The sequence below is a fragment of the Hemiscyllium ocellatum genome, chromosome 10 (genome assembly GCF_020745735.1).
Source record: "Hemiscyllium ocellatum isolate sHemOce1 chromosome 10, sHemOce1.pat.X.cur, whole genome shotgun sequence".
In the NCBI taxonomy this organism is placed as follows: domain Eukaryota; kingdom Metazoa; phylum Chordata; class Chondrichthyes; order Orectolobiformes; family Hemiscylliidae; genus Hemiscyllium; species Hemiscyllium ocellatum.
In genome coordinates this window covers 11,030,632-11,049,996 of record NC_083410.1, presented here as the reverse complement: position 1 = coordinate 11,049,996, position 19,365 = coordinate 11,030,632, and the positions used below count along the sequence as shown (strand labels likewise).

The 19,365-nt window shown below is 43.8% G+C and overlaps 1 protein-coding gene across 2 annotated transcripts in view; it reads left to right on the top strand.

Moving 5' to 3' along the window:
• The window catches only part of arfgef3 (ARFGEF family member 3), a 144,698-nt gene that overhangs the window by 73,979 nt on the left and 51,354 nt on the right, over positions 1 to 19,365 (top strand). For both annotated transcript variants that reach the window (XR_009645109.1, XM_060831245.1), the window contains 4 exons: positions 282 to 389; positions 7,393 to 7,608; positions 16,784 to 16,894; positions 17,591 to 17,741. Coding sequence is in view for 1 of the 2 variants with exons in the window: in XM_060831245.1 (XP_060687228.1) it covers positions 282 to 389; positions 7,393 to 7,608; positions 16,784 to 16,894; positions 17,591 to 17,741 (586 nt within the window). In the remaining variant the exon portion in view is untranslated. The remainder of the gene's footprint in view (positions 1 to 281; positions 390 to 7,392; positions 7,609 to 16,783; positions 16,895 to 17,590; positions 17,742 to 19,365) is intronic.

Sequence of the window (19,365 nt, the reverse complement as noted above, 5' to 3'; positions counted from 1 at the left end):
ACAGTATTTTAATGGACTCTGTAGGCTGGTTGTGGTATAATGCTTAATTAGATTCTGTAGACTGCTGTAGTGTAATTTTGACATAGATTGTAGAGTGCTGCTGTGTGCTGTTTAAAAAGACTGCTGCCTGCTGAGTATAAAGGGTTTTTTTTGCTGCAAAATGGAATGTTCTACATGTATCCTTGCACCCCAGTCTCCAATTGATTGGCAGACATGATGGTGTCAGTGGGAGCTCTGCACTAAACGTGCTAAAGAAATGCTGTGCTGTGTTTTATTTACAGATATGGATGGCCTGGGAAGCAGTGCAGTAGGAGGGCAAATGGTCAGTACAGCGTCAGAACAATCTCCTCTAGCCCAGGAAAAGAACACACCTGATTCCGTGACTGCAGGTAATAGAAAATTGTCATAGAATATCCTTTTTATTGTCATGTGCACTCCAGTACAGAAGTGCAAGAGTACAATGAAAACTTTTACAATGCCTGCCCTTAATGGCAACTAGGAGATAGTGCGGACTGTAGGTGCTGGAGAGTCAGAGTAGATAGAATTCACAGAAGAGTTGAAAAGTGTGATGCTGGAAAAGCACAGCAGGTCAGGCAACATCTGAGGAGCAAGAGATTCAACATTTTGGGCAGGGCCCTTCATCAGGACTGGGGAGGAGTCTGTGAAGTAAATAGGGGGAAGGGGTTAGGGGAAAAGTAGCTATGATGATGCAGGTAGGAGGTGCTTTTGATAGATTGTTGGAAGGGTGGAGTGGATAGTTGGGAAGGAAGACGGACAGGTAGATCAGCGGGCGGTGCCAAGCTGGAGGGTTGCTTCTGGCAAGGGCTGGCGGGAGAATTGGGAAACTGGCGTCTGAGGAGCAAGAGAAGTGCTTTTTCTGCTCAGCCTGTAATCGCACCATCTTAGGTACAAATATCTCGATACAAATCTTGGATCCAAAGAGGAATAAAAGGAAAAGTAGGAGCATTTCTCAGAGTGTCTAAAAAATAAGTTAGAAAAAAAGAAAGTTACAAATTAGTTAAAGGATTGCCATTACAGTCTGGTAAAGAATTTTAAATCAGACCATAAGACATAGGAGTGGAAGTAAGGCCATTCGGCCCATCGAGTCCACTCCGCCATTCAATCATGGCTGATGGACATTTCAACGCCACTTACCCACACTCTCTTCGTATCCCTTAATTCCTTGCGAAGTCAAGAATTTGTCAATCTCTGCCTTGAAGACACTTAACGTCCCAGCCTCCACTGTGCTCCGTGGCAATGAATTCCACAGGCCCACCACTCTCTGGCTGAAGAAATGTCTCCTCATTTTCATTCTAAATTGACCCCTCTAATTCTAAGGCTATGCACACAGGTCCTAGTCTCCCACCTAACGGAAACAACTTCCCAGCGTCCACCCTTTCTAAGCCATGCATTATCTTGTAAGTTTCTAGAGGATCTCCCCTCAACCTTCTCAACTCTAATGAATACAATCCCAGGATCCTCAGCCATTCATTGTACGTTAGGCCTACCATTCCAGGGATTATCCGTGTGAATCTCAGCTGGACACGCTCCAGTGCCAGTATGTCCTTCCTGAGATGTGGGGTCCAAAATCGGCAACAGTATTCTAAATGGGGCCTAACTAGAGCTTTATAAAGTCTCAGTAGCACGTCGCTGCTTTTATATTCTAACTCTCTTGAGATAAATGACAACATTACATTTCCTTTCTTAATCACGGACTCAACCTGCAAGTCAACCTTTAGAGAATCCTCGACTAGCACTCCCAGATCCCTTTGTACTTTGGCTTTATGAATTTTCTCACCGTTTGGAAAATAGTCCATGCTTGTATTCTTTTTTCCAAAGTGCAAGATCTCACTCTTGCTCATTGAATTTTCTCAGCCATTTCCTGGACCACTCTCCTAAACTGTCTAAATCTTTCTGCAGCCTCTCCACATCCTCAGAACTACCTGCCTGTCTGCCTAACCTTGAATCATCAGCAAACTTAGCCAGAAATCCCCTAGTCTCTTCGTCCAGATTGTTATTACATAAAGTGAACAGCTGTGGCCCCATCGCTGAACCCTGTGGGACACCACTTGTCACTAGCTGTCATTCTAAAAAAGAACATTTTATTCCAACTCTCTGCCTTCTGTCAGACATCCAATCCTCAATCCATGCCAGTAGCTCACCTCGAACACCATGGGCCCTCACCTTACTCAGCAGCCTCCCGTGAGGCACTTTATCAAAGGCCTTTTGGAAGTTTAGATAGATAACATCCACTGGGTTTCCCTGGTCTAACCTACTTGTTACCTCTTCAAAGAAATCTAACAGCTGCGTCAGGCACGATCTCCCTTACTAAATCCATGCTGACTTGTTTTAATCTGAACCTGCACTTCCAAGAATTTAGAAATCTCATCCTTAAAGATGGATAGTAGAATTTTACCTACAACCGAGGTTAGGCTAATTGGGCTATAATTTTCCATCTTTTGTCTTGATCCTTTCTTGAACAATGTGATTACAACAGCGATTTTCCAATCATCTGGAACTTTTCCTGATTCCAGTGGTTTTTGAAAGATCACAACCAACGCTTCGACTATTTTTTCAGCCACCTCCCTCAGAACTCTAGGATGTAGCTTATTGGGGCCTGGGGATTTATCAATTTTTTGACCTTTTAGCTTTTCTAGCACTTTCTCTTTTGTAACGGCTACCATACTCAACTCTGCCCCCTGACTCTCCTTAATTGTTGGGATATTACTCATGTCCTCCACTGTGAAGACTGACACAAAGTACTCATTATGTTTTTCCGCTATTTCCTTATCTCCCATCACCAACTTTTCTGCATCAATTTGGAACAGCCTAATGTCTACTTTTGCCTCTCGTTTGTTTCTTATGTATTGAAAGAAACTTTTACTGTCATTTCTAACATTACTGGCTAGCTTACCTTCATATTTGATCCTCTCTATCCTTATTTCTCTCTTTGTTCTGTTTGTTTTGTTGTCTTCCCAATCTTCCGATTTCCCAGTGCTCTTGGCCACTTTATAGGCTCTCTCTCTTTCTAGGCAAAAGTAAGGACTGCAGATACTGGAAACCAGAGTCTAAATTAGAGTGGTGCTAGAAAAGCACAGCAGGTGAGGCAGCATCCTTCCTGACTTCCTTTGTCAGCTATGGCTGTCTAACTGCTCCTTGGATAATCTTTCTTTTCTTTGGAATGAACCTCTGTACGGCGTCCTCAATTACACCCAGAAACTCCTGCCATTGTTGCTCCACTGTCTTCCCGTTAGGCTCTACTTGCAGTCGATTTTGTCAGTTCCTCTCTCGTGCCCTCATAATTATCTTTATTTAACTGTAACACTGTTACATCCAATTTTGCCTTCCCTCTTTCAAACTGCAGACTGAACTCTACCATATTATGATCACTGCCTACTAAGTGTTCCCTTACTTTAAGATCTTTTATAAAGTTTGGCTCATTACATAGCACTAAGTCCAGAATAGCCTGCTCCCTTGTGGGCTCCATTACAAGCTGCTCCAAAAAAGCCATCCTGTAAGCATTCCATGAATTCCCTTTCTTTGGATCTATCAGCAACATTATTCACCCCATCCATTTACATATTGAAGTCTCCCATGATCACCGTGACCGTGCCTTTCTGACATGCCCTATCTATTCGTGGTATATCTTTCATCCCTGGTCCTGACCACGCTTAGGAGGTCTGTACGTAACTCCCGTTTTTTTTTGCCTTTGTGGTTCCTCAATTCCACCCACACAGACTCCACATCGTCTGACTCTGTCATTCAGTGCCATAGATTTAATTTCATTCTTAACTAACAAGACAACCTCTGCCCACCTCCTTGTCTTTTCAATAAGTTGTAATTTCTTGGATGTTTAACTGCCAGTCTTGAACCCCCTCCAACCACATCTCTGTGATGCCTACCACATCATAATCATTCACGATGATTTGTACCATTTAATTCATCTACTTTGTTACGAATACTACGAGCATTCAGGTAAAGTGCCTTAATGCTAATTTTCTTATCCTCATGATTTCCAGCATCTCTAGTAATCTGTCCTAAGTTATCCTTCCTTTTTGCTTCATTCCTAGTCTGCCTTGAATTTAAACTCTGCACACATACTAACCTGTGCTTATCTTTTTACTTGACTCCATACTCCCTGTCGCTTTCCCTTTCCCTTCCCCCTGACTCACAAGTTTAAAGTCCTAGTGACCATCCTGTTTATCCTTTTCGCCAGAACACTGGTTCCAGATCGATTCGGGTGGAGACCGTCCCATTGGTACAGATCGCCCCGGTTCCTAAACTGATGCCAATGTCCTGTGAAGTGGAATCCCCCTTCCCCACACCAATCTCTTAGCACGTGTTTATTTCCCTAATTTTCTTATCTCTATGCCAATTAGCATGTGGCTCGGCAGTAATCCAGAGATTATGACTCTTGAGGACCTGTTCTTCAACTTCCTTCCTAGTGCTTGACACAGCCAAAAAGGTCCTCCTTCCTAGCCTTGCCTATGTTGTTAGTTCCAACATGGACCACAACAACTGGATCTTCTCCCTCCCTCCAATATCCTTTCAAGCCGGTCAGAGATGTCCTGCACCCTCCCACCGGGTAGGCAACACACCATGTGGGACTCCTGATCCAGCTCACAAAGGATACTATCTGTTTCCCCCTAATTATAGAATCCCCAATAACAACTACTTGTTTTTTTGCTCCCCCCTCTTGAATAGCCTTCTGCACCATGGTGCCGTGGTCAGCTGGCTCATCCTGTCCACAGCCCTTTTCTTCTTCCGTACAGGGAGCAAACATCTCATCAAAAAATGGACAGTACATTACAGTAGTTCAGTGATCAAATGGTCTGACTGCCTGCACCAGGCCCCAGTCCAATAACTGCAATGGTCTAGCACCCAAGACTTAAACATTAGGAGAAGGATTAGGCCACTGAGCCTTGGAGCCTGCTCCATCATGAAAGAAGCTGATAGCTGATCTGATCGTGACCTCAACACCATTTTCCTGAAGTAACCCTTCAATCCCTCTAACCCAGGCTTGAATTGAGTCAATGACTCAGTGTTCACTTGTCTCAGGGGAAGAGGTTTCCACAGTTTACAGACCCTCTGAGAGAAAATTAACTTTCCTTACATTAATCTCAAATGGGAGACTTCTGAGTCTTCAACTATGTCCCCAAGTTCCAATCTCTCCTATATCCTTTCTTCAGCCAAGACTTTTGGATCTCGTGTGTTTCAGTAAGATCATCTCTCTTTCTCTATCTATGCCACATTACACTGAAGAACCAGTTCACTTCCTAGTTCCTCATGGGATTGCAGGTAAAGCTTCCCAATTTATGCTGTGAAGCCATTCAGACAGGGAAAGTCCTAGATTCGAGTTACCACTGAGTGTTTGGGTCTGTCAAAACCTCACTTTAAAGACCACAATGGAGAATCTGCGTTTGTTGCCTTTACAGCACAGAAGGATCAGAAGAGATTTAATAAAGGTGCTCAATAGTTTGTTATGGTAACTGGAGAGAAACTATTTCTAATGACAGATGGGTGAACAGCCAGGTGAAGAACATTTGTGGCAATTTCAAGAGAAGAGAGAAAAATTGAGGAGAATTGTATTATTGCAATGAGTTTTATATTTTTTTCTGTTCACTCTTTGTTCCCTAATGTTGGCATGGCTGCAAAGGTCAGCACTTGTTGCCAGCCTTATTTGCCCTTGAACTGGCTTGTTAAACTGTTTCAGAGGGCAGTTAAGAGTCAACCACATTGCTGTGTGTCTAGAGGCATGTGCAAGGTAAAGAGGCAGGTTTACCTCCTGAAAGGAACATTAGTGAATCAGATGGGGCTTCATGAGTGTCAACGTTTATCTGGTTCGTTACCAGATGTTCCATGGAGAGACATTGGGCAAATTACCCCTGTATTCTCTAGAGTTTTGAAGGATGAGAGGCGATTTCTTTGAAACTTAACAGAATACTTAAAGGAATAGACATGCTGGATGCAGGTGAGTTGGTATCCCTAGTTGTGGGGTCTGAAAGCATTTAGGACCAAGGTGAGAACTATTTTTACTCAGAGGGTTGTGTATCTTTGGAATTCTGTACATCAGAGGATTGTGGAAGGTCAGTCTTTGGGATTTTATTAACAAGAGGTTGATAAATATTTGATTATCAGGTTCTGGGGATAGTGTGGGTAAAAGACACCAAAGTGTTTGGTCAGCTGTGATTGTGTTACAGTTGGGCCAGCAGTTCCCATATCCCTTCCTAATGTTAATTTCACAGCCGTTTTTACCAACATCTGCTTTATATTCTAGATTTATTAATTGAGTTTAAGTTGACATGTTAGGATTGATCCCGTGTTCCCCTTATTGTTCACTCATAATTTCTCTCTAGTTACTGTACCAAACTATTGATCACCTTTATTAAATCTCCTCTGAACCCTCTCTGCTGTGTTCTGGATTACTAGTTCAATAACATTACCATAACCCTCCTAAGCACACCATGTGGGGTTGTGGACAGAGTGTCAGGTAATTTCATGAGACCATCCTGTAGTTGAGGCATTCGTCTCTAATCCCACTTTGCTGCCAGTACAGTTTCCTCCTCATTCCACTCTCCCTCTATTACCCCCACAGGCTACAGACCATAGAGCCGGTTCCATCACTCAGTACAACCTGGGCAATCTATAAACTAACTCCTGTGAGGTTGGTTAGCGATTCTTTTAGCCAGCGAATCCATGATGGATCAAGTGGTCCTCTTTTATCATGTGGTTTGATGCCACATTATGCGATTGGCTTCAAGACAGACTGGTTCTGAAGAAGGAAAAATGAAGAACTGACTTTAGGCTTAGACTGTAAAGTTACACTATTTACTATACATTAATACCACATACTGCTGTGCACAGTCACTGTAGATATACCAGGCTGAAACACATGAGCTAAGTACTAAACTACTGTCTTCTCTATGTGTCTATGACCTCTCAACATTCTCCTTCATTCCAGCACATTCTAACACTGCCCATACTGTGCTATTTATACTCAGTGGTGTGCCAATCTGTGACATCATTGCAAGGTTGCTGTAAGGTCCTGAAGCCCTTATGCAAAAGTACTCTGTGCTACAGATATTTTCTGTTTTATGTGAGGTCTTGGGACAGGATGGGATGATTTCAATCGGCAGCAGGTTAAATGCAAGAAAGGACAAGACAACTGCAAAATACAGCAGGTATTTGAAATCTAAATCAAAATCCAAAAATGGCAGAAATGATCAGAAGTCTGTGGGGAGAGAAATTGGACTAAAGGCTTAGGTCAGAGATCAGCCTTCATTGAGTAAAGACAGTAATTTAGTCTCATGTCCACAGTTATAAGGAATTTGTGGGGAATGCTCTGACCACTCTGAAATGGCTGTTTTTATTTCTTGTACTTTGCTACACCAGGAATGTGTTTCGCACGGTTCATTCTGATTGGCTGCTGGAAGAACTTGATTGACACTCTCTCTACTCCCCTGACTGGTCGGGTGGCTGGCAGTTCCAAGGGACTGGCATTCATACTGGGCACAGAGGGCATTAAAGAGCAGAACCAGAAGGAGAGGGATGCTATCTGCATGAGCCTGGATGGTCTCCGGAAAGCAGCCAGGCTCAGCTGTGCACTAGGTATGTGGACATTGCCTGTTTGTTTTGTGATTTGCTTATTTTCTGCGTGACACTGCTGGTTGGTCACTCTCACATCCAATACTAATGCCTTTTGGTATTACCTAAAGTAACATATGTACTCAAGTAATAGCCAGTCACGTGTATAAGTTGTGACGATGCTGTGGCCTTGAGAGTTATATGTTGTCCTAGTTTCTTTTAAGATTGGATGAGAAGTGATGAGCAGTCTGTGGTGATGTAAACAGCTTGTGAGGCCTTGTTGGGGTGGGGGGAGTTCTTTAAAGTTGGAACAATAGAAGCATCCTGGATGGGTGTGGCCAGCTCTCTCAGACCAGGATTTCTAGGTTTTTTTTTAGCTTTCAGATTCAGCAGGAGTTGCTGGAGGTTTGAACAAGTTAAAGCTATTTTCCCCTGTCTTGGTTACAAATAGAAGCTCGGGTTTCTCTTCCTACTATAAGCGTTACATGTGAGAAACTGTGTCTGACCTTGCTTTTTTGCCAAAGGGTGCGTTTATGGGATGTTACTGGATTGGAACAGTTAATTAATAATATTAGTAATAGTTACTGTAGCCACTATTCTGTTAAGTTTTCCAATAGAGTTATTATTCTGAGTTCTTGCTTTTGTTGTTTTTAAGTATGATGTTTGAATAAGTTGTGTTTTGCATAATGCCGAGTAGTTTGACCAGTCAAACTTCATCAGGAACACAGCACTTCACATTTACCTTCAAAATAAGAAAATGTTAGTGCCTAAGCTACCTTAAAATGTTTTGAGATTGGGGGTGGGGGGGTTTATGACAAAGTTGACCCCAGAAGTCTGGCCAAAGCATCCCTTGTTTTACAAGTGTCTTGTCTTTGAAGTGGACTTTGGTGGGAACAGTCACTGAGTCTTTTTTAATAATTGCTGCTTTCTCATTTAAACATCAGTCACCACTGGCAGAGAAACCCAGGCCAGCCATTTCCGGCTGAGTTCAGGACCACGGCCAGCAACCAGTGCCAATGTCGTTCTCGGCAGTTCCAAAGATTTGCATTGGATTTCAACCCCCTCCATAACACCATAGGATAGCATTAGAAGTAGGCCGTTCAGGTATCCTCCGCCATTCAATAAGTTCATAGTACTTCTGATAATCCTCAGTTCCAGGTTCCTGCCCTTCTCCCAAAATGTTTGATTCCCTCATTGATGAAGTAGCCTTCAATGTACTTAATGGTCCAGTATCGTCAATGTCTGAGGCAAAGAATTTCATATTACCAGTTCCTTCTGGGAGAAAGTATTCATCTTAATCTCTGTCTCAAATAAATTCCTTCTTACTCTGACTCTCTCACAAGGGAAAGAACCTTTCTGCATCTACTGTGGCAAGCCCCCGAAGAATCTTATATGTTTCAATAATCTCATCTCTCATTGTTCTAAACTCCAATGAGTATCTGGCTCAATCTACACAAAGTCAGTTCATACCCAGGATCAGCCTAGTCAACCTTCTCTGCACTGCCTCCAATGCCAGTCTATCTTTCCTGAGGAAATTGTTCACAGTACTCCATTACGAATTGGTATTTCCGTGTTCTCTGGCAGGGCTGATTGGTCACTCCTGCAGCCAATCCATATGCTTCATGATATGACCTAAAGTACCATTACTAATGTCTCTGTAATTTTAGCAAGTCCTCCATATTTTTACCCTTTGAAAGAAAGGTCAACATTTCATTTGTCTTCCCTTTTATCTGCTGAACTTGTATGCTAGCTTTTTGTGATTTTATGCACAAGCGCCCCAAAAATCACTCAGTACTGTAGCTTTCTGCAGTCTTTCTCTATTCAAATAAATTCAGCTGCACTGTTCTTCCTGCTAAAGTACACAACCTCATATTTTCCCATACTATATTCCATCTGTTAAGTTGTTGCTCATTCGTGTAACCTGTCCACAAAGAGAGAGTCACATAGTCCCGGAGGGCTGCTCTCTTGATAGAGAGAGACGTCTGGTGTTTACACCTGAGGGTCACCACACCCCAGGTGAAGGGTGACCTCAGCTAATACAGGAATTGAACTGCACTGTAAGTATCACTTTCACATCACATTACAAACCTACCATAGAATGGGACATTTTTCACTTGAGTGTAGGAGGTTGAGAAGCGACCTTAGAAAAGTTCGTAAAATAATGAGGGATAGAGATAGGGGTTAATGTTAGTTGTCTTTTCCCTAGGATGGGGGATTTCAAGATTAGGGGCACATTTTTAAGGTGAGAGGGGAGAGACTTATAAAAGACATGAGGGTGGTTCACATGTGGAATGAACTTCCTGAGGAAGTGATGGATGTGGGTACAATTACAACATTTAAAAGACATTTGGATAAGTATGTGAATAGGAAGAGTTTAGAGGGATTTGGACCAAATGCTGGCATATGGGACTAGATTTAAATAGGATATCTGGTCAGCGTGGACACATTGAACCGAAGGTTCTGTTTCTGTGCTGTACATCTCTATGACTCGAAATGTAACTTGATGCAATCTTGCTGATGTTTCACTAGATGTCGTGAGTATATCTGAATCGAGTGCGCACTGTTATATTTATTGATGAAAATACTTGCCACACCCAGTCCTTGTGGCTAAAGGGATATGGGAGGAGGACAGGACTAGGATATTGATCTTGATGATCGTCCACGATCATTGAAGCAGCTTGAATACCTCGGACATTTTTGCATTGTGAGGGTAGGCACAATGGGCCAAATGGCCTCCTGCACCATAATTCATCTGTGCTTCTGTGGCTGTTGTGTCCGTGTTTTTATGTAAAAAAGAGGCCATTCGGCCCAACTGGTTCCTACCAGTGTTGTTCCTCCACAGGAGCCGCATTACACCCCTCTCCAACTCCAGCAAATCCCTTCAAAGTTTGCTTCCTTTTCCTCTTCTCTGTGCATTTGGCTTCTCCTGTTGAGATTAATCACCTCAGCCATTCCTTATGTCCAGGATTCTACATTCTCAACACTCTCTGGGCTGAGCAGTTTCTCCTGAGTTTCTCTTCTGATTGATTTTATGAATACCTGCCTTATATTCGTGGCCCCTAAATCTAATTTTGGGTGCTTGGAAGTGTGAGGGAAACAACACTGGGCTAATGGAGGCCCAAGGTAATGCTCTGCTGCGCGGGTTCAAGTCCCCTTCTATCTTAAGCAGTTTAAATTCAGCTAGAATTAATAAATCTGGACTATCGAGAAAGTTTCAGAAATGATGACCATCGTTATTTTGTTGAAAGAAACGTCAACACCCTTTGGGAAGGAAATGTGCTGTCCTTTCCCGGTCTGGCCTACATGTGACTTCAAGCCAACAGCAATGTGACTGACTCTAGAATGCAAGCCACTCATTCCAAGACAATTAGGCATGGACAATAAATGGTGCTCTTGCCAAATCCCATGAAAAAAAAATTAAAATGTTGCATGTGGTTCAAATTTCCATTTGATAGCTGATTCTGTGATGAGCTTCATCACTGGAGCTTAGAAGAATGAGGCGGGAAATCTCACAGAAGTTTATAAAAGTCTTTTAACAGGACTAGACAGGTTAGATGTTCGAAAGGTGGAGGGGTCACAGTTTAAGGATCAAGGGTAAACCTTTTAGGACTGAGATAAGGAGAAATATCTTCACCCGGGCAGTGAGGAGCCTGTGGAATTCTCCACCACAGAAAGATGTTGACTCCAAAACATTACATTTTCAGGAAGAACGTAGATAAAACTCTTGTGGCTAAAGAGATATGGAGGACGGATTAAGGGTTAGGGTATCGAGGCCTCATTCCTGATGAAGGGCTTATGTCTGAAGTGTCAATTTTCCTGCTCCTTGGATGCTGCCTGACCTGCTGTGCTTTTCTAGCACCACACTCTTGGCTCTAATCTCCAGCATCTGCAGTACTATTGCTTTTTAGGCCATGATCATGTTAAAGAGCAGAGCAGGTGTGAGGGGTCAAATGGCCTACTCCTGCTCCTATCTTCCATGTTTTTATGTTTTACTGCGTTGGACAACAAATGTTGGTTTTGTAAAGGAAAATGTGAGCTGTCTTGTTGTGTTTATTGGGACAATGAGGAGGATGGGATGGATGCATTATGGGTGGATGGGATGAGGGATGGAGCAAGGTAGATGGCATACGGGGAAACAGAGTAGGCAGAGAGGGTGGAGAGAGCAAGTGTTTGTTTTTATTCTTAAGTGGGATTTAGCTGGCATTGGCAAGGCTGGCATTGGTTGTCCATCCCTAATTGCCCTTGAACTGATCATTGATCTAGATCATTTCAAGGACAGTTGAGAGTTAATCACTTTCCTGTGGTTACATGGAGACGGACCTGGTAAGGAAGGCAGATTTCTTTCCCTAAAGGGCATTGGTCAATCAGATGGGATTTCCAACAATTAGCAATGGTTACATAGTCACCAGTAGGGTAGGCTTTTAATTCCAAATTTCTATTGGACTCAGATTGCACCATCGACCTGGTGGGATTTCAACCCATGTCCCCAGGGCAATTGGCCTGCAGTTCTAGTCCAGCAACATTCCAACTTTGCCACCACCTCCCCTAAGGAGAGAATTAATAACTGTTTAATGGAAATCATTACCATTAGACTTGTTTTAAATTAAAATTCAATGTTCTTCTATTTGGTATTTGAATTGATGCCTCAGAACAGTAGCCTGGAGTTCTGGATTGCCAGTCCAATGATATTACAATTGTGCCACTATAACAATGTGGAAGGGAACTCTCATATTTTTGCTATGAGCAGTGAAGTGATTTCAGCAATGTCAAGTTGGTCATAGATTTCAGTCACTGATGGAGAAATACTCCCTGCTTGGCAAACCAGGAATTTGTCCTCCTTTCAATTAATGTTTCCCTTTATCTAAAACATTAATCACAGAGAACTAATCCTTTGTGAAAGGAGCAGTGAGTGAGAGAGTGAGGAAAGGAGCAGCTGTAACAGGCCAAGAGATGTTAAGAGTCAAACATAGAAAGCAAAATGCTCTGGAGATGGAGGGCTATCACGTAACAAGCAGATACCATGTGACATTGCTCATATCATGGTGTCAATGGGGAGGCAGTGTTTGTGTCGTGATAATATCACTTGACTTGTAATTTGAAACAGTTGAACATGTGTTGCTGGTTAAAGCACAGCAGGTCAGGCAGCATCCAAGGAATAGGAAATTCGACGTTTCGGGCATAAGCCCTTCATCAGGACCCTTGTTATTTGAAACCTCAGTCTGATGTTTGAATGGCAAATGGTGAAATTTGAGTTAATGAAATAAATCCATAGTTCGAGCTAATCCAATGGCAACCAGGTAACAATGTTCCTCTCTTTTTCTTGCACGGACCTCCAAAGGTGACGTGTGGCAACAGCTTCTAAAGGCTGATGTGTTGTTACACTGAATGACGCCGAAATGTCATTACAGGAAGGAAATCTGTCACCCTTAACCTGGTCTGGCCTACATTTGGCTCCAGAACCACAGCAGTGCGGTTGACTGTTCCAGTCTGATCTACTCTGCTGGGCAATTAGGGATGAGCAACAAATCCTAGTCCAGCCCACACCGCGCACATACCATGAATGAGTAGGAAGAAGTGAGGTCACACTGCCATCTGGTGGTCACGATCTACAATTCGAGGGGCACTTTGGCCTCATCACTCGGCATTTCCAATGCTGGACAGTGATGTAATGTAGCAAGACTGAAAAATCAGCATGGTAGGGAGTGAAATTCCTGCGCACAGATGTCTGTGTTGGCAGAAGTTTTAGGAATGTATTTGGATAACCATTTTAATTAAAGATAGATATACATTTGTATGGTGCCTTTTCTGAGCACTGGATGCCTCAAAGGGCTTTTTAGGCCCCATAGAAATATAATCACTGTGATATTGTAGGAAAGTGACAGACAATTTGCACACAGCAAGCTCCCATAAACTACAGTGAAATAAGAGATTGAATCATCTCCTCTGCTTTTTCTAAAAATAATGCTGTGCGATCTTCTACATTGAGATATGGCTTAATTTACATTTCATCTGAAGACTGCATCACTTAGAGTCCAGCACTTGCCCAGTACTGCTGTAAGATTTGAGTTTGAGAGTCATGGGGATAAAACTCATAAGTGATTTCAAAGTTGTTTGTTAAGGAGCAACAGTTTAAATATTGTGCATTAACTAAATTAATGTAAAAGATACACAAACCCCATAACAGATATAACTCCCTGGCCTCGAATATGTCTTCGGACTCATTGTCCGTTGGTAGGTGCCCCTTCTTTTTCTTAACACAGTGTTAGGTTGTTCTCTGATTCCGCTGTATTCGATGAAAGTGCACAATGCTGTCTTGAGGAGCTGTTTACAGATCTTAGTCCTAGGCCCCTATCCCATGTCAATCACTTGATGGAGCCCATCTGAAAGGTTACCAAGGCACTCAGACTGGAAGCTCCCCTCAGGTCTGTCAGCCTGCCTCAAGGTCACCTTATAGTTTATCTGATGTAATGTGCCACCTATTTATTCCTGTCCGACATGCGTCTCGATTAGAAGGCACAGAATTCATTCCATTGAGTCAGGAAAATCAAACTGTACCAAAACCTTGTCACGAAACTCAGAAAAAAATTTATCTTTGGCTGTCATCCCTCTTTACCTCGCTTTGTGGCAGCTCTGAACTATTTTCCATTCCAAAGTTGGGAGAAGGAAAGAGAAGCAACATGTGGAAATGTGAATGAGGAACAGGAGTAGGCCATTCAGCCTCTCCAGTCAGCTCTGCCATTCGATGAGATCATGGCTGTGGTACATTCCTGCCAACCTCCATTAACCTTTAACTCCTATTTCATATGTTGGTGCATCCATTTGAATTTATCTCCCTTGGCAGTCAAGAATCTATGCACCTCACTCTTAAAAATATCCAATGACTCTGCCTTCATCAGTGCCTAGGGATGGAGAATTCAATGGACTTACAACCCCCCAGAGAGAAAGATTCCTCCTCATCCTGTTTTTAAATAGGAGATTTCTGTTTTTTATGGTGTGTCTCCTAATTCCAGTCGCTCCCAAAGAGGAACCATCTTTCAGCATCCACCCTGTCAAGTCTCCTCAGGATCTTATGTATTTCAATCTTCTGCATCTGGTCCACAATTCTAAATTCCCACATCTACGACCATTTTTCCTGTCAGACTGGTTCACAGTGAGTGTGCTGTCACTGGGCTTTGGCTGACTCCTACAAGTGAACTATTTTGAAACCTACCACATCAAAATGGGCCAATGTGATTCATCTGGTCCCATTGTCGCAATTTGTTCTTATGTCAGTAAAAAAGACCCGACGTGGGCTTCACTATATGGATTGGTGGTTTCACCGATGATTGACTGAACCACTCAATGTTAGGTTGAATTCCCCAGGAGACAGTGGGTCCACTGTTCTCCGAGAGAGTGGCACTTCGACTGTTGCTGTTTATCTTGGAGAAAGAGAGGACCGCAGATGCTGGAGAGTCAGAGTCGAAGAGTGTGGCGCTGGAAAAAGCACAGCGGGTCAAGCAGTATCCAAAGACCAGGAGAGTTGACATTTCGGTCATAAGCCCTTCATGTGCTGCTTATCTTCAGATTTCTGTTCTGAGTCGCTTCCCAGGAGACTCCTACTGGACCTGGGATTGCTTCAGTTTCGCAGCAACTCACATCAAATCTCGGCTGCACAGCAAATGTACAAGAGCCCTCTGAACACAAAAGACCTGAAGATGATAGAGCAAACTCTAATGTGCAGAGGATTGTGGGAATTGTGGCTGCCATTATTCGTAGGATGACAGAATCATGCAGTACACAAAAGATGTTTTAACCCATCAAGTCCGTGTCACCAAAAATTGAGTGCTACCTACAGTAGTCCCACTTTTCCACATTAGGTCCATAGTCTTGAATATTACCTCATTTCAAGGTCTCATCCAAGAACTAGATTAGAGTGGTGCTGGAAAAGCACAGCTGTACAGGCTGCATCTGAGGAGCAGGAAAATCACAATGTTTTGGGCACAAGCCCTTCATCAGGAATACAGGCAGAGAGCCTGAAAGGTGGAGAGATAAGTGAGAGGAGGGTGGGGGTGGGGAGAAGTAGCATAGAGTACAATAGGTGAGGGGGGAGGGGATGAAGGTGATAAGTCAGGGGCAGGGGGAGGGTGGAGTGGATAGGTGGAAAAGAAGATAAGCAGGTAGGACAAGTCATGGGAACAGTCTGAGCTGGAAGTCTAGAACTGGGGTGAGCTGGGGGAAGGGGAAATGACGAAACTGTTGAAGTCCACAGTGATGCCCTGGGGTTGAAGTGTTCCGAGGTGGAAGATGAGGCGTTCTTCCTCCAGGCGTCTGGTGGTGAGGGAGCGGCGGAGAAGGAGGATCAGGACCTCCATGTCCTCAGCAGAGTGGGAGGGGGAGTTGAAATGTTGGGCCACAGGACAGTGTGATTGATTGGTGCGGGTGCCCCGGAGATGTTCCCCAGTGCAAGGATAATTAAAAGATAGGGGTCAGTGTGAGGAAGCTTAAACAATAGGGGTCAGTGTGAGGAAGGTTAAACAATAGGGGTCAAGAGTGAGGAACGTTAAACAATAGGGGTCAGAGTGAGGAATGTTAAACAATAGGGGTCTGTGTGAGGAATGTTAAACAATAGGGGTCTGTGTGGGGAAGGTTAAACAATAGGGGTCTGTGTGAGGAAGGTTAAACAATAGGGGTCAGTGTGAGGAAGGTTAAACAATAGGGGTCAGTGTGAGGAAGGTTAAACAATAGGGGTCAGAGTGAGGAATGTCAAACAATATGGGTCAGTGTGAGGAAGGTTACACAATAGGGGTCAATGTGAGGAAGGTTAAACAATAGGGGTCAATGTGAGGAAGACTGAACAATAGGGGTCAATGTGAGGAAGGTTAAACGATGTGGGGTCAGTTTGAGGAAGGTTAAACGATGTGGGGTCAGTTTGAGGAAGGTGAAACAATGGGGTTAGTTTGCGGAAGGCTAACAGTGGGGTCAGTTGAGATGTGCAAAGCAGACAGGGCGTCAAGAGATTACCTGTCAAAAATCACATGTGAAACCACTATGGAGACTGGGTACAGTGGGATCACACCCTGGTAAAGAGAAATTCTTCTCCGAAAAATGAGGGTAGAGATTGTTCAGAATTCTAGACACACACGCTCGCATGCGTGCACACACACACAAACACTCGTATATACCTGTGCTCACTCACTGAAATTTAAGTTTTCTTTTGCAGGTGTTGCAGCCAATTGTGCCTCAGCCCTTGCACAGATGTCAGCAGCATCATGTGTCCAGGATGAGAAGGAGGACAAAGAAGTCCCTGAGACTACTGACCCCATCGCACAAGGTACTGAGGACCCACGCACGGCAGGAATATCGTTTCTTCGTGTGACCATGTGAAAGTTTGGTCTTCTTACCTGAGGAAGGAGATGGTGATGGAGGGAGTGCAACAAAGGTTTACCAGACTGATTCCTGGGATGGCATGGCTGACAAATGAAGTTAGCCTGGGTCGGTTAGGACTATATTCACTGGTGTTTAGGAGAATGTGGGGGTAATTTCCTAGAAGCCTAGAAAATTCTACTAGGACTAGATGGGGTAAACCCAGGGAGGATGTTCCTGATGGCTGGGAAGTTCAATACCAGGGGTCACAGTCTAAGGGCATGGGTTAGGCCACTGGGGACTGAGATGAGGAGAAATGTCTTTACCCAGAGAGTGGTGAGCTGTTGAATTCTCTGCCACAGGAACCAGTTAAGCCCAAAACATTGAATGTTTTCAAGGAGTTGGATGTGGATTTTTAGGGCTAAAGAGATCAAAGGGTATGGGGAGAAAGCGGGAACAGGAGACTGCATTGGATGATCAGTTCGATCATATGGGATGGTGGAGCAGGCTTGACGGGCCGAATGGCCTATCATTGCTTTTTTTCTATGTTTCTATGTTCCTATATTTATCTGTCCGGGCTTCCCATGGTGCTGCCATGAGCTCAGAGTGAGAGAGGGTCATTTACTGATGCCGTGGAGGCTGACTTTCTGTTGTATCCCCACAGTGAAACAGAAAGTGGAGCAGAAGCTGGAGCAGATTGGGCGGCCGCAGGGTATTCAGCTTCACACGGCCCACGTTCTCTGCATGGACGCCATCCTCAGTGTGGGGCTGGAGATGGGCAGTCACAATGCAGACTGCTGGCAACATGTCTTCAGGTATGGTCCACCATGTGATCCCAGATGGCGCTCAGCCATGTTTCCCCCCTGAGCGGAGCAGAAATCTTCGCAAGGCATGGGAAGACTTGCTGAAGGGTCAGGGCCCAGAACGCAGGAGTAAAGAATGAAACTATCGTGGGAAAGAGAAGCTGGAACAGAAAGCAGCAGCTAGCTGGGACTAGACTTTGAGGAGCAGCCTACCGTGTAAAGTACCATAGCCTACCATTGGTTTCTATTCCCCAAGCCAAGACCCCAGAACATAATGAGCTGAAGTCCCTCAAGGTAGAGCAGGGGCCTTCAGTTGGGCTCTTCCCCCAGATGTTGGGGCACCTTTCGGATCACTGGCTTCTCTGGCATTGTCTAGCTGCATCCTTGCTGTGTTCAAGTCATTGGTCTGACTCTTAAAAATTAACTTACATACACTCTCGTGCATGTGGTGCCATGGAGTCAGTTTAGCTGAATCGGCTGGTGAGTGGTCCCAAAAGCATGGGTTCAAATCCTGGAGTGGCGAAGGTTGCTATCTCCTTCTCAACCCCTTCACTCCCCTGAGGCGTGGTGACCCTCAGGTTAAACCGCCACCAGTTGTCCCTCTCTCTGATGAGAGAGCAGCCCTATGGTCTGGTGAGACAATGGTGACTTTAGATTCATAATGGCAAGTGAAACCACTTTGCAGGAAAACCCAGGCCTGTAAAGGAGATGACACTGACCTGGTGGTACCTTGAGGCCCAGGTACTTTGGGAATCAACTAGGTAAAAACAAGGACTGCAGATGCTGGAAACCACATTCTAGATTAGAATGGTGCTGGAAAAGCACAGCAGTTCAGGCAGCATCCGAGGAGCAGGAAAATCGATGTTTTGGGCAAAAGCCCTTCATCAGGCATAGAGACAGAGTGCCTGCAGGGTGGAGAAATAAATGGCTCATGAAGGGCTTTTGCCTGAAAAGTTGATTTTCCTGCTCCTCAGATGCTGCCTGAACTGCTGTGCTTTTCCAGCACCACTCTAATCTAGACTCTGGGAATCAAGCCCCAGCAGAACTGAATAAATTTTGAATAGAAAACCAACCTCAGTAATGGTGGCGTGGACCTGTAAATTTTGTCAGTATTCGTAACTGCAAACCTACAGCAATGTGTTTGACTTTTTATCACCTTCTGTAGTTCAAGGACAATTCAGTATGGGCAATAATTTTTTTTATTTATTCAGGTTATGCGAATCAGTGGCTGAGCCAGCATTTACTGCCCCTCCTTAGCTGGTCAGAGGACAATTAAGAATCAACTCCATTGCTGTGGTCAGGAGTCACATGTAGGCCAGACCATATAAGGAAGGCAGACATCCTTCACTAAAGGGCACTGGAGAACCGGATAAGTTTTTACGACAATTGACAATGGTTACATGATTGCCATTAAGGCCAGTTCTTTATTCCCAGATTTTACTGAAATTAAATTTCAACATGATTATTTGTGGGATTTGAATTTACTATCCCCAAGAATATTGGGTTCTGGATTGCTAATCAAGTGACATTGGCACTGTACCACCACACCCCTATATGTTAGAGAATTTCTTTAAAGAAATGAATTATCAGTATCCAATTTCACAAAAGTTTGGTGAAATAACAAGTAGTTGGATTT